This window comes from Loxodonta africana, chromosome 9 (assembly GCF_030014295.1).
Source record: "Loxodonta africana isolate mLoxAfr1 chromosome 9, mLoxAfr1.hap2, whole genome shotgun sequence".
Taxonomy (NCBI): Eukaryota; Metazoa; Chordata; class Mammalia; order Proboscidea; family Elephantidae; genus Loxodonta; species Loxodonta africana.
Window position 1 is genome coordinate 50,555,326 of NC_087350.1, and position 16,359 is coordinate 50,571,684.

Genomic DNA, 16,359 nt, shown 5'->3' on the forward strand with positions numbered 1-16,359 from the left:
AGTGTTTTCAGGGTTCATCCAATGTTGTAGCATGTAACAGTACCCTCATTCCTTTTTATGTCTGAATAATATTCCATTGTATGGTTATAAACCAAAAAAAAAAAACCAAACCCATTGCCATTGAATCGATTCCAACTCATAGTAACTCTATAGAAGAGAGTAGAACTGCCCTATGGGGTTTCCAAGGTGCAGCTGGTGGATCTGAACTGCCTACGACTTGAGGGCACTGGGTATTTTGGGTTATCTTTTGGTTAGCAGCTGAACTTTTAACCACTCGCCCACCATATGACATCTTATTTATCCATTCATCACTGGGACATTTGGGTTGTTGTCATTTTTAGTTTATTATGAAAAATGCCGCTCTGAACATTTGTGTGCGAGGTTTTTGTGTGGACATGTGTTTTCATTTCTCTTAGGTATATACCCAGTAGTAGAATTGCTTGGTCGTTTGGAAACCCTGGTGGCATGGTGGTTAAGAGCTACGTCTGCTAACCAAAAGGTTGGCAGTTCGAATCCACCAGGCACCCCTCGGAAACTCCATGGGGCAGTTCTACTCTGTCCTACAGGGTTGGTATGAGTTGGAATCGACGTCAACGGGTTTTATTTATTTATTTTTTTTATGGTAGCTCCATGTTTAATTTTTTGAGAATTCTGCATCTTTCTTGAGCTCTACCTATAAATTGGGTATTTGGGGGATGTTTTTCTGTACCCAGTATTTAAAAAGTCTATATATTAGTCCTGGCTCTACCACTAATAAAATTTATGATCATAGACAAGTAATAATACTGTTCTCTTCTACAGAGTTGGGGTTGTTCTCGTAGAGTTGTTTTTGTTAAACTGTACATGTGAATGAACGAATGTGAGGAACCATGAAACTTAAAAACCCCCTTCTCTCATTCGATACCTAACTCTTCTTCACCAAGCTACAACTTTCTCTGTGCATATGTTTTAGTAATAAAGATCCCCAAGTCAAATCTTATTCAGTAAGCAAGAGGCCTTTATAAGAGCAATTGGCAAAGATAGCTGGAGTGTGATGAATATGCCACCTTAGAGAGCCAAGTCTAGTCAGTACTGGACACTGACTTCCTTGAGGACAGGCCTGTGTCTGTCCTGTTCACTGCTCTAGCATCATGTCCTAGTGCAGTATCAGGAGCCTCGTCAGACTTGGTCAGTATGTGTAGACTGAGTAAAACCTGAGTTTGCAACATGAGCCGTAATGATGTTTGACCTAGTAGTCCCATTTCCAGGAACCTGTCCTGAGGAAGCGATTCAAGCCAGGTCAGAAGATTTTGCATGAAGATGTTAACTGCTGCATTATTTTAGTTGGGGAAAAAAAATGCTTAAGTGGTTCAGAAAATTATAAAGAAATAATAGAATTATAGAAGAAATAATCGATAGCCCCCCCAAAAACTGATCTAAAGACTACGTAGAAGCATAGAAGAAAACTTAAGAGTGAGGAAAAAATACAAAACTTTATAAAGTTTCATTTAAAGTATATACAGACTTGTTAAAAACATCATAAAAATACTGAAAGGAAATACATTAGAATGCTAGTATTTTATAATGGTACTTATGAGTATTTTCTAATTTTTATTTTTTATGTAATATTTATGATTTAAATTGATTTGATTTTTTAAGTCATTTGTTTCTACTCTTCAGCTACTTTTTAACAGAAAGAAAGCTTCTGTTTCCCCTTCAGGTGAAAGAACTAGAGCAGACCCTGCAGGCTTCTGAGGAGAAGTTAAAGCAGAGCAGTGAAATCGTGGCTTCCCAGGAGGCTCAGATTCAGGCACTTGTAAGTGCTTCTTATAGGGGCTGTGTTCTACGCCCTTGATGCTTTCCCCTTTATGCCATTGTAGATGTCCCATCCTCACACCCAGCTTCTGAAACCTTAGAATCAGTTGTTGTGCTGCATGGGAGCAGGTGAGCAGCAGTAGGCAGAGGAAGTCCTGCCCTGCTGGAAGGTCTGAGTTACCCAGAGAGGTGGAGTGACTGGCTGACACCCACCTGTCATGTGGCATTAGGGCCAAGTCCAGTTCTGGGGCTCTTAGAGGTGGTAGCTCCATGAGAAGTCAAAATCCCGCTTGCAACCAGGGGCATGGAGAGTAGTCCTGGCTCTGGGGAGAGGATATCAAGGGCTTGGCGGGTCATCACAGCCCAGGTGGGGATGTTAAGTTTAGAAACTGGAGAAATAAAAAACAGTTAACATGGATTGCATGTTTGCCATGTCCGAGGCACTGTGCTACCGTGTTTTCATTTAATCTTCGCAGCTGACTTAAGACATATGTACTATTATCCTCATTCTTTAGAAGAAGTAGGCTCAGAAAAATTGAGTCTCTAGCCTGTGGCTTCAAAACCAGTAAATGGCTAAACTCATATCTTTCTGTATCAAAGCCCTTGTTCTTAACCACTGTTTTATACTGCCTCTCCAAGGAGACGCTTCATCCGTAGAGGGCAACACAGAATGAAGTAAGGGAGGGCTGTGTCTTAGGACAGGATGGTACCCAGGACTGTCCCTAGATACCCTGAGGATGAAGGCCATTACACCAAGAGCAACCCCAGACTCCACTTCTTGGCCAGGCCAGGGTCCAGAGCAACAGGCAGAGCCTGCAGGTAGGGAGAAAAGTTGCTTCAATTGGACATTGATCCATCTTGGGGTCACCTAGGACCAGAAGATGGCTTCCCTCTGAAAACCATTCTCTGCATGAGTAACTGTCCCCTGTTGTCCCCGCAGTCCAGCGCAAACGAGGAAAGCAGATGTGCACAGCAACAGGCCCTCACCGTGCAGCAGCAGTGCACAGAGCACATCCACGCGCTGGAGGCCCAGATTGCTGCCCTGGAGAGAGCGCAGGCGGCCAACAAGACAGCCACAGAGCACGAGATGGTGAGTGAAATACAGGGATGAGGCCGAGCACAGAAGCTCCCAGTTGATGCAGAGCTAGGTCTGTGTTTTAGTTATCTAGTGCTGCTATAACAGAAATACCACAAGTGGATGGTTTTAGCAAACAAATTTATTCTCTCTTTAAGAGGCTAGAAATCCAAATTCAGGGTGCCAGCTCCAGGGGAAGCCTTTCTCTCTGTTTCAGCTGTGGGGAAAGGTCCTTGTCATCAGTTTTCCCCTGGTCTAGGAGTCTTTCAGCTCAGGGGACCCTGGGTCCAAAGAACACGTGCTCTTGGCTCTTCTTGCTTGGTGGTAATGAAGTCCCCCTTTCTCTCTGCTTGCTTCTGTCTTTTATATCTCAAAAGAGATTGACTCAAGATACAACCTAATCTTGTAGATTCAGTCCTACCTCATTAACATAACTGCCTCTAATCCTGCCTCATTAACATCATAGAGGTAGGATTTACAACACACAGGAAAATCACATCAGATGACAAAACGGTGGACAGTCACACAGTACTGGTAATCATGGCCTAGCTAAGTTGACACACATTTTGGGGGGACACAATTCAGTCCCTAACAGTCTGCCAGATAGTTTGACAGGAAAAGCAGTTCCTTCTCTGAACTAGGGAACAACTTCACAGAGTAGTTTTTATCTTTCCAACAAGACACTTACTTATGAGACCAGGTGTAAAAAAAGACTCCTGATTTAACAGAGGAGTTTACTTTTTCCTTGGGCCCCCCCAGGGACTTCCTGGTGATTTCTGACCATCTCACTCAGCTTCTTCCTGTCCAAAATTTGTTTTTCCTCCCTAATGGCCTCTCCTCTCCCATGGTCCCCTCACACACTTCCACAGTCTTGAGAATTATGTGCCTGTTTCTCTTGATGAGTTTTTCAGGTGGTTCTTTCTTTCTCACCCCCACTCCATTCTCATCTCCCACCCTGCAGTGACAAAAAAATAAAAGGTATTTCAAAAGTAGAATGTCAAAGATATAGGACTGAGCCCAGGGGAAATAATGGCATTTAAGACCTTTTATTAATATATGTATATATTCTTCTGAATTTGCAGAGAGAGCTAGAGCAAGAAAATGCAGCCCTTAAAGAAAGTAGGAATGAATGTGAACGTTCTTTACAACATCACCAACTTGAACTAAAGACGCTAAAGGTATTTGTCTAATGAAATAGTTTTACACAAGTGTTGGTACCTTTTATCCATCATGTGTATTTGAAGTGGCCCTAGCATTTGTTCCGTAGTTCTCATAGGCATTTGCTAGAAACTGTCACATCATTAAGTCCTCTCAGTGGCTCAGAACAGCAGTAAGAATTATGCGCATTTTATAATTAACATCATTGAGATTCTGAGTATATATAATTTGTCCAAGTTCACATAGCTAGGCAAGACTGGCCTGTCTGACTTCCAAGTCCAAGCTCTTGCCATTCCACAAGAGAGGCCCAGCCCTTCCTCTCTATCATCAGCAACAGCTGCCTTGAAGTAATGCTATCAGAGTATGACTCTTGCTCATTTTTCCAGGACTAGTAGTTTTTTTTTTTAGTAAAGCAAGGCCTTAGAAGGTCATGAGAACCTTTGTTTGCTTGTTTGTTTGTATCAGGGACCATGTACAGGTATGAAATAACAACCTGTTAGTTCATTTGTTACCCTTACTCTTACTAGAACTTGGAGCTTTAATCAGGTGCTGCCTCATTCTTCTCTGGACCTAACGGGATGCAGAGGAGAGAGATTCTGCCACTGTCCTACAGGCCTCCGGTCTTCCCTGACCCCTTTCATAGCAACCCTTGGATGGTGGGTCATTGCTGTGCTTGTCCAGCTTGGGACCATTAGATAATGACAGAAAGATCTTGTGGGCTTCTGGTAGAGATCTCCTCTGAGGTCACACCTAGACCATCTATAGCTGAGTGCCTGCACCTAGTAAGCTTTCAGTTACATTATCTGATAAGTTACTTAGGTATTAATGCAGTAGTGCTTGCTGATTGCAGGAAGCATGTACTGTGGAATCAGATAGTTTTTCATTTACTCCTTCAACAAACATGTGAGTACCTGTAAGTACCAGGCACTGCTGTAGATTCTGGGATACAGCAATGGACAAAACAAAGTTTCTCCCCTGTGGAGTTTATAATATAGAGATAATAAACAAGTGATAAAATGGTGATAAATGGTACAAAGAAAATAATGCAGGGAGAGTGGGGAGGGGAGGGAAGGTGTTGGTGACATTTGAGCAACATATAAATAATGAGAAGGAGCCAGCAGTGTGGATATTTGGGGAAGAAATAACAAATATAAAGGCTCTGAGGCAGAAAAGAGTTTGTTTTTTTCAAAGAACAGCACAAAGGCCTCTGTGATTGAAGCTTAGTGAACTGGGAGAGAATGGAAAATGGTATTCTAAAGATGATAAAGAGGAAGCAAGAAGTGATGTGAGAAGTTTTGTTTCATAGATTGCTCTGCGTCCACATGGTGAATGTTCTATAAGGGAGGCAAGGATAGAAGCAAGAAGGACTTTTTGGAGGTTTTAGTAATCTTGGCTAGAAGTGACTGACTAGCATGTTAGTGGGAAGCTGTATTCAGATTGAGGATATATGGTAGATATGAAGACTTTAGGACTTGCCATTGATTAAAATGAAAGGAATGAATGAAAAAGGAATTGGAGATGACTCCTGGGTTTGGTTTGTGTAACTCGAGGTTTCTCAATCTCAGCACTGTTAACATTTGGGGCCAGATAATTCTTTGTTGTTGCGGGGAGGGTTGTGCTGTGCATTGTAGGATGTTTAGCTGCATCTTGGCTTCTACCCACTAGATGTCAGGAGCAACCACACTTGCAACAACCAAAAATGTCTTCAGACATGGCCAAATATTCCCTGGGATGGGGCAAAATTGCCCCCAGCTGAGAACCACTTGGAAACCCTGGTGGCGTAGTGGTTAAGTACTACGCTCCTAACCAAAGGGTCGGCAGTTGGAATCTGCCCGGTGCTCCTTGGAAACTCAATGGGGTAGTTCTACTCTATCCTATAGGGTCGCTATGAGTTGGAATCGACTCGACAGCACTGGGTTTGGTTTGTTTTTTTTGAGAACCACTTGGGTAACTGAATGAATAGTGATGCCATTCACTGAGATGAAGAGGTTTGAGGTGATATATCAAGAGTAATTCTAAAATTAAAACCATAGTGAGATACCACTTCACCTCCCGTAGGATGGCTATGATCAAAAAACAACAGCTGTTATTGATTTCCACTTTTTTTTTCTTTTATTTCCTTTGGGTTTAATTTGCTGCACTTTTTCTGGCTTCTTAAGATGGATATTTAGAGCATTGATTTTATACCTTCATTGCCAATATAGGCATTTAAAGCTGTAAAATTCCCTCTAAGCATTGCTTAAATTGTACTGTGTTGTGTTTTCATTATCATTCAGTTCAAAATATTTTATGATTTTCTTATGATTTCTTCTTTGAATCATAGTGTGCACTCACAGTCTAGTCAGGAGATAGAAACCACACCAGTTATTCGAACAAGGTGAATATATAGAATTTTTAATTAACGTAATGTTTTTATAACCAAGTGCTAAAATGGTAAAAAGATTTCATGGAGGTAAAAACGCAGAAAGTAGTTTCTAACTCTAGGACCAAGGGAACCCAGTGAAGAGGCTGGAATTATTAAACTTAGAAATTAAGAGGAGGGGCCCAGGGAGCTGACACTCACAGCTCTGAGGAGGGGACACTGGTCTGTGTTTTAGGGGAGGGGGCAACGAATGGGTTCTGCTGCAAGTGTTGGAAGAACTGCAAAGTGGATACAACTGTTGGTTCAGGAAGGCATTTCTGCTGCCAGGGCAAGAAAGCATTGCTGGAATAATGCTTACCAAAACAGGAAGCAGACAGGAAGAAGCAGGTCTATTTCTCCCTCCTCTTGCCTTCCAAAGGAGCCCTGGTGGCACAGTGGTTAAGTGCACAGCTGCTAACCGAAAGGTCAGTGGTTCGAACTCACCAGCTGCTCCATAGGAGAAATATGTGACAGTGAGCTTCTATAAAGATTACAGCCTTGGAAACCCTGTGGGGGCAGTTCTACTCTGTCCTGTAGGATCACTGTGAGTCAGAAATTGACTTGATGGCTACAGGTTTGGTTTCGTTTGGTTTCTTGCCTTCCGGTCTTCCTCGAGCAGCCCCTGGTGGCAGCGATTAATGTAGAGCCAGCCAAAAAGCAGAAATCCAAATATGAAAGGATGAGTGTGGGACTAAGAGGGAATAACTTTAAAACCAGCACACACAAGCTATTTAGAATTGTGGTCAATTTTTAAACACTTGGGGGATTTTCTGGATATCTCGAATTTCTAGTTTAATACAGTTCTGGTCAGGTAATACTCTGAAGGATATGACCACCCTATGGACTATTGTGGTGAATATTTCTGTACACTTGAAAGGAATATATATTCTATTGCTCTTAGAGTAGGAATACGCCAACTAACAGCAGCAGAATAAAAATTGACCTCAATGTTACTTAGGCCAAGTAGTTGATAGTTCTGTTCAAATCTTGTATATACTTTCTGATTTTTTTGTCTACTTGTTGCATCAGTTTTTTTTTAGTGGGTTTGTTTCATCAGTTACTGAAATGATTGTGCTAAATCGTCAACTGTGATGGTGGATTTGTCTGTCCCTCCCTTTATTTTTATCAGTCTTTGCTTCCTGTATTTTGAAAAAGCACTGTTATTAGATGCACACATATGTAGAATTGCTACGATCCATGTTTTTCTAAATGGCTATTCCCCAAACCTCTCCCAGGAAATGGTTCCCAGGTGCCAGAGCTGCTGCCCGTGGGTAGCCTGGTGATTCCTGTGTAGTGCAGGCTGTGGGTTTCTGGTGCAGCAAATCTGAGCTTTGCCAGTAAACTTGAAATCCCACAGTCCTGGCTTTTATGTGACTCTGTGGCAATAGCACAGACGTTAGAGCCACATAGACTTCTGTCCCATGTCCCAGCCTTGACCCCACAAGCTGGAGATCTGTAGGGAATCTCTTTTCTTTTCTCTAAACTGAAGCTGACAATCCTTGACCTCCAAGTATTACTCTGAGGGTCAAGCACAACCACAGATAAAAAATACCAGGCACAGTTGCCTAGCATGAAGGTGATTTGAGCTTCTGCATCCTGTCCTGGCCTGATGTCCTGCCTTCTGGCTCCTGGTCAGCCTCCTGTCTTAGACATCCAGGAGTCCTAAGTGTCTTTTCTAAACTTCCTCAGAAAAGGCTTCCGAGAAGGCATGGCATTCCTGTCATCCCCTTCACCTGGGCATGGAGGGTCAGGGTGTTGTAGCTTTTCTGAGCCTGGAACCTCTTGTTCTTTCTCCTGTATGAACAGAACCACCCTCTAAATCTCAGTTTGGGAGTAGGAGGTAGTTGGAGAACCTTGATGGCGAGGGGCATTGTTTGGAGTATTCCCAAGTCCTGTCCTCAGCCTCTTGAGTTCAGGTGCCAAGTGTTCCTCAGCCACCACAGGTGGACTCAAATAAATAAAGTCAGTTCTTCTTTTATTTTTAATAGCACAACTTATATTTTTCAAATGGACAAAAAATTAGTATCATTTACAGTATCTTAAGATTAATTACCTTTGAGCGGGAGCTTCCTTTTGAGTACTTTGAGGTCTGTAAGATGTATCTAGAAATTTTACTACTATGAAAAATGAAGACTGCTTAAATCGAATTGGGGGAAAGGGGAGGGCCTGTGGTTTTTCTTTTTGATTAATTGCTGTAACACTCTCCTTCAGGCGGTTGGGAGAGTTTCACATTTAGACATCATTAGGTGCCAAAGCTCTTGCAGGACAACTTTGATGCTATATGAATTCTGCCATTTTTGCTAACACTGATATGGCTCTTGGGCCCACCACTCCATTAGAACTATTAACTCCATAAATTTTTGTTACAAATCTTACAAAGGGGGGTGCTTCTGGGTATTTAGGTCCATATTCTATTTTAAGGCTGTGTATCTGGTTTTCATAAATTGTTCTTGAAGGCACAATTATCATCCCTGTCCATATTGTAAGCATCATGTCCTCATCATCTTCTAGACACCAGCCAAGTGTGCCATCTCCTACTCCTTTCTGGCCTTCTTCGAGTTCTTCCAGCAGTCGGACGTTGCGAGGGACTTTTACTCCTCCAAATAAGAAGAAGCAAAGCTGACCTATAGATCTTCAAGAGCCATTGCTACTATCTAAAGTCAATTCTTGATAATTCCAGGGTAGCAGTCAGGATGCTGCTGGTCATGAGCTGATGTCTCTTTCCATTAACCCAGCTTGTACTGGATCAGTGGACTGTCCTAGAGCCAGGGCGTCCCATCAGATCTGTTCTGTTTCTGTATCAGTCTGTCTCTTGCCCTGTCAGTCTCCCAGCTCTTATCCTTACTTTGTGGTATTCTCATCCCCCTCTTATTGACACTGCTTCCTCCAGATTGGGTAGACATTGCCACAGCAGCTTCAAGCTGGCAACATCCCAGCTTAGTGACCCCAGGGAAGAGAGGCTTCTCCCCCTTAGCTTCACCATATGAAAAGGATTCTGATATAAAGAAGGATTCTGATTGGTCTATCTTGGTAACCAAAGCCACGTTTTGGACAAATTGCCTTGGCCAAGAGGATGAGGTACTATGATTAAACCCATTGCCGTCAAGTTGATTCTGACTCATAGCAGCTCTATAGGACAGAGTACAACTGCCCCATAGGGTTTCCAAGGAATGGCTGGTAGATTCAAACTGCTGACCTTTTGGTTAGCAGCCTCTTAACCACTGCGCCACCAGGGCTCTAGACAGGTCTAAATCACATGCTTATCCCCGTAGCCTTAGTTGGGGGTATCGTGATTGGCAGCCCTGCCAGAACCATGTGTAATTGTGGGGAGAGAATGGGGATCAGTAATGATGACTCTTAACCAAAAAAAAGGAGACCCTGGGTAGACATCTGCCTGACCAGTATCCAGGCACCTAAAAAATCATTGTTCATCTGGGGGTGATTGGCAAGCATGGGCAGCAGTATCAGGGAAGAGGTTTGGTGTGTAGGTTGTTTTGGGGGGGATATTCCCCATGCTCTGGAGAAGGCCAGGGAGGCAGGCCTGCTCATGGCAGAAAATATTCTGGGTGGTAGAACTTAGTATCCAAAAGCTCTGGCTCTAGCTCCGATGAATACTGGCTTTGAATTTGGTGATGCCACTTACTAGCTCCAGGACCTTGGGTAAACTCCTTAATCTCTCAGAGCCTCAGTTTTCTCTCCCGTAAAGTGGGGTACTTTTGTTGAGATAGTGACATTTTGCTCTGTTAAGCATTCAATAATTGCTTATTATTGCTTCTGTAACTGGATTGCTCCAGTCCACCAACCCATTCATGTGGGCCTGAGAATCTTTTTTCTTGTTCTGTGTTGATTCAAAGAGCAGCTCTTCAAATTCTGGGCCTCCACTCTCCTAGCCTGGGCCTGAGTACTAGCTGGTGTGCCCATTTCTAAAGAGCTTGGTGGGTTGTCCACCAGGACAGCTATCAGAAGGATACAGAAGGCTTTGGAGCGAGAGGGCAGCCTAGGAACTTCAAGAAGCAGGAAGAGTGTTAGATCCTGCAGGGCAGTACTCCCTCTGCTAGGCTTCATGTGAAAGTCTGCAGCTAAGAAAATATGAACAGATTTTTGGGGCTCAATCTCCTACCTGTTTGCTGGGTTGCAGGAAGAATGGAGCCAAAGAGAAATTGTGAGTGTGGCGATGGCTCAAGCCCTGGAGGAAGTGCGGAAACAAAGGGAAGAGTTCCAGCAACAGGTCGGTCCCAGGCAGGACCAGCCTACCTCCCTGCTTGGGGGGTAGCAGAGAGGTCCCATCTGTCCAGATTAGGGGGTGGACACAGTCATAGGGAATGGTGTCAGCTGTGTGATACCTCTGTAGTGCCCCGGAAGGTGGGAGAAATGTTATACAAAACCCCAGAGGATGCCCTTTTCTAATTTGGATGGTCAGTTATTGTTAGATAAAAATATCACCTGGAAAAAAGTCCATACCCAGGTACCTTCTGGGCTCTAATTGTGTGAGGCACTCAATCGCTGCCCATAGGCCTGGAGGCCACAGTAAGGCTGCACAGACACTTTGGATTGAGCAGGAAGTGTGGGAGCTCACTTTGGAGATAGATTGAGCCTCAGGCCCCGGATCTTCTAGTTATTGTCTCTGAAGCCTTTTGTAAGTCCTCAGAGTCACCTCTGAGAAGGTCTCCAGGATAATCACATCCTTCAGGTTATTATAATGAGGTAATGTATGTCAAATGCCCACCCAGTGCTGGGCATGACGCAAGCGCTTAGGAAATGGAAGTATGGTTTTGACAGCTTGTTGGAAGGCTGGGCACAACAGCCACATCTGTAGTTGGCCCACTGCAGGGCAGAGACGCAGTGAGAGACAGTTGCCCCTGTGCAGGGCCCCTGGCCAAGGAAAATTGATTTATTCATGTTTATAGGAGCAGGGGTTAGCTTAGGGTATGTTCTAGGCTGTAGGCTTGAGGGAGGGACTAATAGGTAGTGGAAAAAGTGGCGATTCCTTTGGGGGATGGGGTTACCACTGCTGACCTTCTTTCGTGTTGGTTCTTCTCTCCCCAAGGCTGCTAACCTGACAGCAGTAATAGATAACAAGGAGCAGAGTCTGCAGGAAAAAACTGAAGTGATTCTCCAGAAAGAGCAGGAGATTCTCCAACTGAAGGAAGGTGAGGACCCGAGCATATTCACCTTTTCCTGCCCTGAGACCTGGCCCAGTCATGGGCCATGTGGGTTCGGCTCACTGTGTACCCCTGCCCTCTGCCTGGTCTAGGTCATGACTCTGCCCTGCTGCAGATGCACCAGCTGCAGAGTGAGCTGGAGGCCCTGAGGAGTCTGAGGGCAGAGGAGCCCGGGGCACCTGCTGCACCGGAGGACCTGCAGAGGCTGCCAGGCCGGGAGCAGGGGATGGTGCTCTCAGTCAGCGAGCCTCACGTAAGTCCCATCTGTGCTGCCAGGCCCTGTGGCAGGTCGGCAGTGTGTGCTGCAGCTGTAACTTGGGAAGAGCTCTGGTGATCACTAGCTATGGGATCTTGGGCAAGTCACTTTTCCCTCAGGTTCTTTTTTCCTTCAAGTGGGGTGCTCCACTGATAGGAGCTTGTCAGGCTTCACGGTATCTGGTGCCACCTATTAATGTTCAGATGTAAAATTCCTTCCGAGCAAAAACCTGTTGCATGGAAAGCTAATTGTTCCTCTGGAAGGCACTGAATGGGATCTTCTTTGTATTTTAAATTTGGTTTCTGGCTAACTGCCCATTGGAGCACAGGGTCCACATGTTTGGAAGAGTCTGGCTCCCCTTCCCCACGTGCCTGTGGCTTAGCATGAGCATTACCTGTCATGGCTCCTCAATTTGCTGCCACCACCCCGTAGGTGACCCTGAAGGCCATGAAGGCCCCTGTGTTCCAGCTTTCAGCTGCGGAGGGAACACCAAACGGTGAGGTCGGGACCATGGATCTAGGGCAGCTACAGAAGGAAAAACAGGACTTGGAGCAGCAGCTTATAGAGAAAAACAAGGTGAGGAAATTCTTTGCCTGGCTGTTTACATCTGCACTCTTCCCCAGCCCCTGGGCCTAAACCATTTCAGTCCCTTCTTAGAGGGCTTTGCTGATGCCCTGGGCACCTCTCAAGGAGGATATTACCCCTTTCATCAAAAGGACTTCTTCCTAATTTTCCTCTTCTGTTTACCTCCTCGCGTGGTCTTCCTTTCACACTCCCTCTCTCTCCCCGTCCCCGGCCCGGTTGAGATGGTGTCCAGAGTAGGAGAGCCTGAGCAGCTGTGAGTGGCGGGATGATGTGAAGGTGTCTGTCCTGTACAGGTTCTGGTATTTGGTAAAGGGTTCATAAATGTCACGGTGCTGCCCACCCTGGCCAGGCCTCTGTACCTCTAAATGCAGGTCTTGTGTGATTCTGATTTTTAAAGTGAAGTTTAGTATGCTGGCTAGTTACAGCTCTGGCCTGAAATTCTGCCCCCAAATTGTATGTGTATATAATTCTTTCAGATCTTTAATAAAGGAAAAAAGTTCATATTCATCCTCTCTCACTCACTCTTACTGTCACTCTCTTACTCTCATTTACCATCCTCTTATGAAATATAAAATACATATGGAAAAGTGCACAAAACAAATGTATGGCTCAGTAGACGATCAAAAAGCAAACACATGTGTAACCACCCCCTTGGACAGGAATTTCCTCTCTAGTTTGACCACTTCAGCTTGTATCTCTCAACACTGGAGTTTAGTTTTACCTGTTATTTAATTACCTTTAAACTCCCCACCAGGACCTACCATCAGTTCTCCTCTGACCTCACTGACTTTACATTTTTACTCCCCTCTTTACGAGCTGCTTCCACAGGCCATCGTCATAATCACTGCCTTCTTGACACTCAGTTCTCTGACCTGTCCGCCTTTCCTCATCCTGTGCTGGCAAAGCCCCAACTCTGGTTAAATCCAGCTCTTGCCTACTTTGTACCTGCTGTCACGGAATCAAATGTAGTTTCAGAATAAACAGTCACACTCACTGGTCTCCTTTGAAATTCAGAACTACTGTCTTCCGGGTAGCCCCGGTGCCACTCTGCAATCCTGTCACATTTAGTTAGGCCTTTACACTCCACTCCCCCTGATCACAATTTCATTTCTACCTTCTCTTCTCTCTTCAACGCCCAACCCCTCCTCTTCCATCCTCACTCTTCCACTGATATCCCTGAATTCTGGTTCACTGAGAAAATAAAAACAGAAGAGAATTTCCACACACCCCCAGCACCCTTGGGCCTGGAGACCCTGCCTGCCTTCCTGTTACTGTGGTGAACAGTCTGCACAGCCTCTCTCCCATGCATTACATCCCTTGCCACTCCTCTCCTCTCTGGCCTACATCATCGTTTGTCTCTCCCTCCTGGGTCATCCCTTCCACTTACAAGTGTGCTGTAATGTAAATCATCTTACAAAAGCACTCTGGACCCCAGTCCCTCTCTAGCTACTGCCATATTTCTCGGCTCTCCTTGATAGCAAAACTTTCTATGTTTGCCGTCTCTATTTCCACTTCTCTTATTCTCTCTTGAATCCAGTCCAGTCAGACTTTTACGCCTACTACTGCACAAAAAAAAAACCCCGTCAAGCTCATTAGTGACATCCACACTGCTAGATCCAAAGATAAATCCTTATATTTCCTTCTAATCTGACCTATCACCAGCATTAGACAGACAACATCTCTCCATCCTTGCCTGCTCCCTCTCTGTCCCCTCTCATGGTTAGGTCTCCTCTCCCTACCTCCAAACACTAGTGGTCCAGAGTTTGGAGCCCTTTCTCAGTCACATGCACTCCCTTGATGATCTTATCCAGAACCGTCCACTGCTGTCTCCCACATGCATGTCTCCTCTCCCAGGAATTCTGCATCCTAACGTCTGCTCTACATCTGAACGTCTAAAAGGCATCTCAAACGTAAAACATCCAAAACCAAACATAAGATTTACCATGCTTCCCTGCTTCTCCTGCTATCTTTCTCATCTCAGTAAATGAGAGAAACCTGGAGTCATCCTCAGCACCCTTCTTTCTTTGACAGCCAACATCCAGACCATCAGCAAATCCTTTTGGCCCTACCCTCAAACTATACACAGAATCAGCTGCTTCTCCTCACCACCTCTGCTACTCCCTCGTCCAGGTGACCATCATCATCTCTTCTCTGGAGGATGGTGTAATACTAGCCTTGTGATTGGAATCCCCATCACTCCTCTGCTCCAGCCCTCTGATGACTTCCTAGCTCAGTAAAAGCCAGAGTCCCTAGTAGCCTGCAAAGCCCTACATAGTCAGGCCTGCTTCTTACCCGTTTCACCTCATCTCCTTCTACTATACCCATCATTTCCTCTCAGCCACACTGGCCTTGCCTTTATGTGAATGTATCAAGCATCTTCCCCCCTCGGGGTCTTTGCACTTGTGGAGCCTTCCTTCTGGAAGCTTCTTCCCCATTACCCCTGCCAGTGCCTACCCTCACCGCCAGAACTTCCTACCTCTCTTACTTTGATGTGTTTTTTCTTCATAGCTCTTAATACCTTCTGATTAAAAAAAAAAAAAAAAAAAAAACCTTCTGATATGCTATGTTTATTGACTTTTTTCCCTCACGAGGGCAGATATATTGTCCTTTTTTGTTTATTGCTGTTTTCCTAGCCTCTAGGAGAATGTCTGGAAACCCTGTTGGCATAGTGGTTAAGTGCTAAGGGTTTGGTTTTTTTTGGTAGGAGAATGTCTGGCACATAGTAGAGACTCAGTCAATAATTGTGGAATGTATTAATGAATGAACAGAAAACTCAACTAAATAAATACAAATTGAAACAACTAGTTACCATTTTATAAAACTAGGTGGGTTGGAAGTAGTTTGAGTTTTATATGTTACTGTGTTTAACAGGAACTATAAAGAGTGTTCTGGCTCCGTGGTTCTCTGACTCAGCAGTCTCATTCCTCAAGAGACAGTGAAGACACCTTTCATGGGGAAACAAAGCTTATCACAGTGTTGTTTAAAAAAAAAATACTGTGCATCCTGTTTATAGGAATGCATATGCGAGTAAATGCACGTGTATGTATTGTATCTGTAGGCACAAGTATACACACACTTGTGTGTCCTGCCTGCATATATCCACATACATAGCAAATCACATGGGGCCACAGTTACACAGGCTTCCTAGATGTATCCAAACACCTCGAGAGATTGGTTTACTGGGTCACAAGGCTTGGGACCATAGTCTCGGGGGACAGCTTAGTCAACTGGCACAATATAGTTCACAAAGATAATGTTCTACACCTCAGTTTGGTGAGTAGTGTCTGGGGTCTTAAAAGCTTACGGGTGGCCCTCTAAGATATACGTATTGGTTTCTACTCGTATGGGACAAAAGAGAATGAAGGAAATCAAACACTCAAAGAAGAAACCAGTCCTTAGGACTAATAGCCCACAGGAACCACAACCTCTTCAAACCTGAGACCAGAACTAGGTGGTGCCCAGCTACCACTACAGACCATTCTGACAAGGAACACAGTAGAAGGTCCTGGATAGAACGGGACTAAAATACAGAACAAACCTTAAATTTGTATATAAAGGCCAGACCCACTGGACTGATAGAGACCAGAGGAACCCCCGAGACTTGTCACCCTAAGATACCCTTTGAACTTGGAATTGAAGTTATTTCTGTAGGTCACCTTCCAGCCAAATAGTTGGGCTTATAAAATAAACAATATCACCCATGAGTAATATGCTCCCATAAACAATTAACTATATGAGACCACTGGTCAACAGTTACCCAAAAGCAAAGAAGAGATGGCAAGGAGAGGAAGGGAAGCTAGATCAATGGAAATAGAACAAATGGGAATAAATGAGAATGCTGACACATTATAAAAGTTGTAACCAATACAATCTGTATAAAGATTGTTAAAGGGGAACCTAATTTGCTGTGTAAATTTTCACTTAAAAC

The 16,359-nt window shown here is 44.3% G+C and overlaps 1 protein-coding gene and 1 pseudogene across 11 annotated transcripts in view; one reads left to right on the plus strand and one right to left on the minus strand.

Annotated features, from left to right (window-relative positions):
• GOLGA1 (golgin A1) overlaps nucleotides 1–16,359 on the plus strand; it is a 55,554-nt gene that overhangs the window by 34,838 nt on the left and 4,357 nt on the right. For 7 of the 11 annotated variants that reach the window (XM_064291439.1, XM_064291438.1, XM_064291443.1 and 4 more), the window contains 7 exons: nucleotides 1,682–1,795; nucleotides 2,735–2,884; nucleotides 3,952–4,047; nucleotides 10,567–10,656; nucleotides 11,476–11,578; nucleotides 11,683–11,843; nucleotides 12,279–12,422. In XM_064291439.1, coding sequence (XP_064147509.1) covers nucleotides 1,682–1,795; nucleotides 2,735–2,884; nucleotides 3,952–4,047; nucleotides 10,567–10,656; nucleotides 11,476–11,578; nucleotides 11,683–11,843; nucleotides 12,279–12,422 — 858 coding nt within the window. The remainder of the gene's footprint in view (nucleotides 1–1,681; nucleotides 1,796–2,734; nucleotides 2,885–3,951; nucleotides 4,048–10,566; nucleotides 10,657–11,475; nucleotides 11,579–11,682; nucleotides 11,844–12,278; nucleotides 12,423–16,359) is intronic. The other 4 variants (XM_064291441.1, XM_064291437.1, XM_064291442.1 and 1 more) reach the window with 2 other exon arrangements.
• LOC111749825 (ubiquitin-conjugating enzyme E2 variant 1-like) lies at nucleotides 8,024–10,571 on the minus strand (annotated as a pseudogene).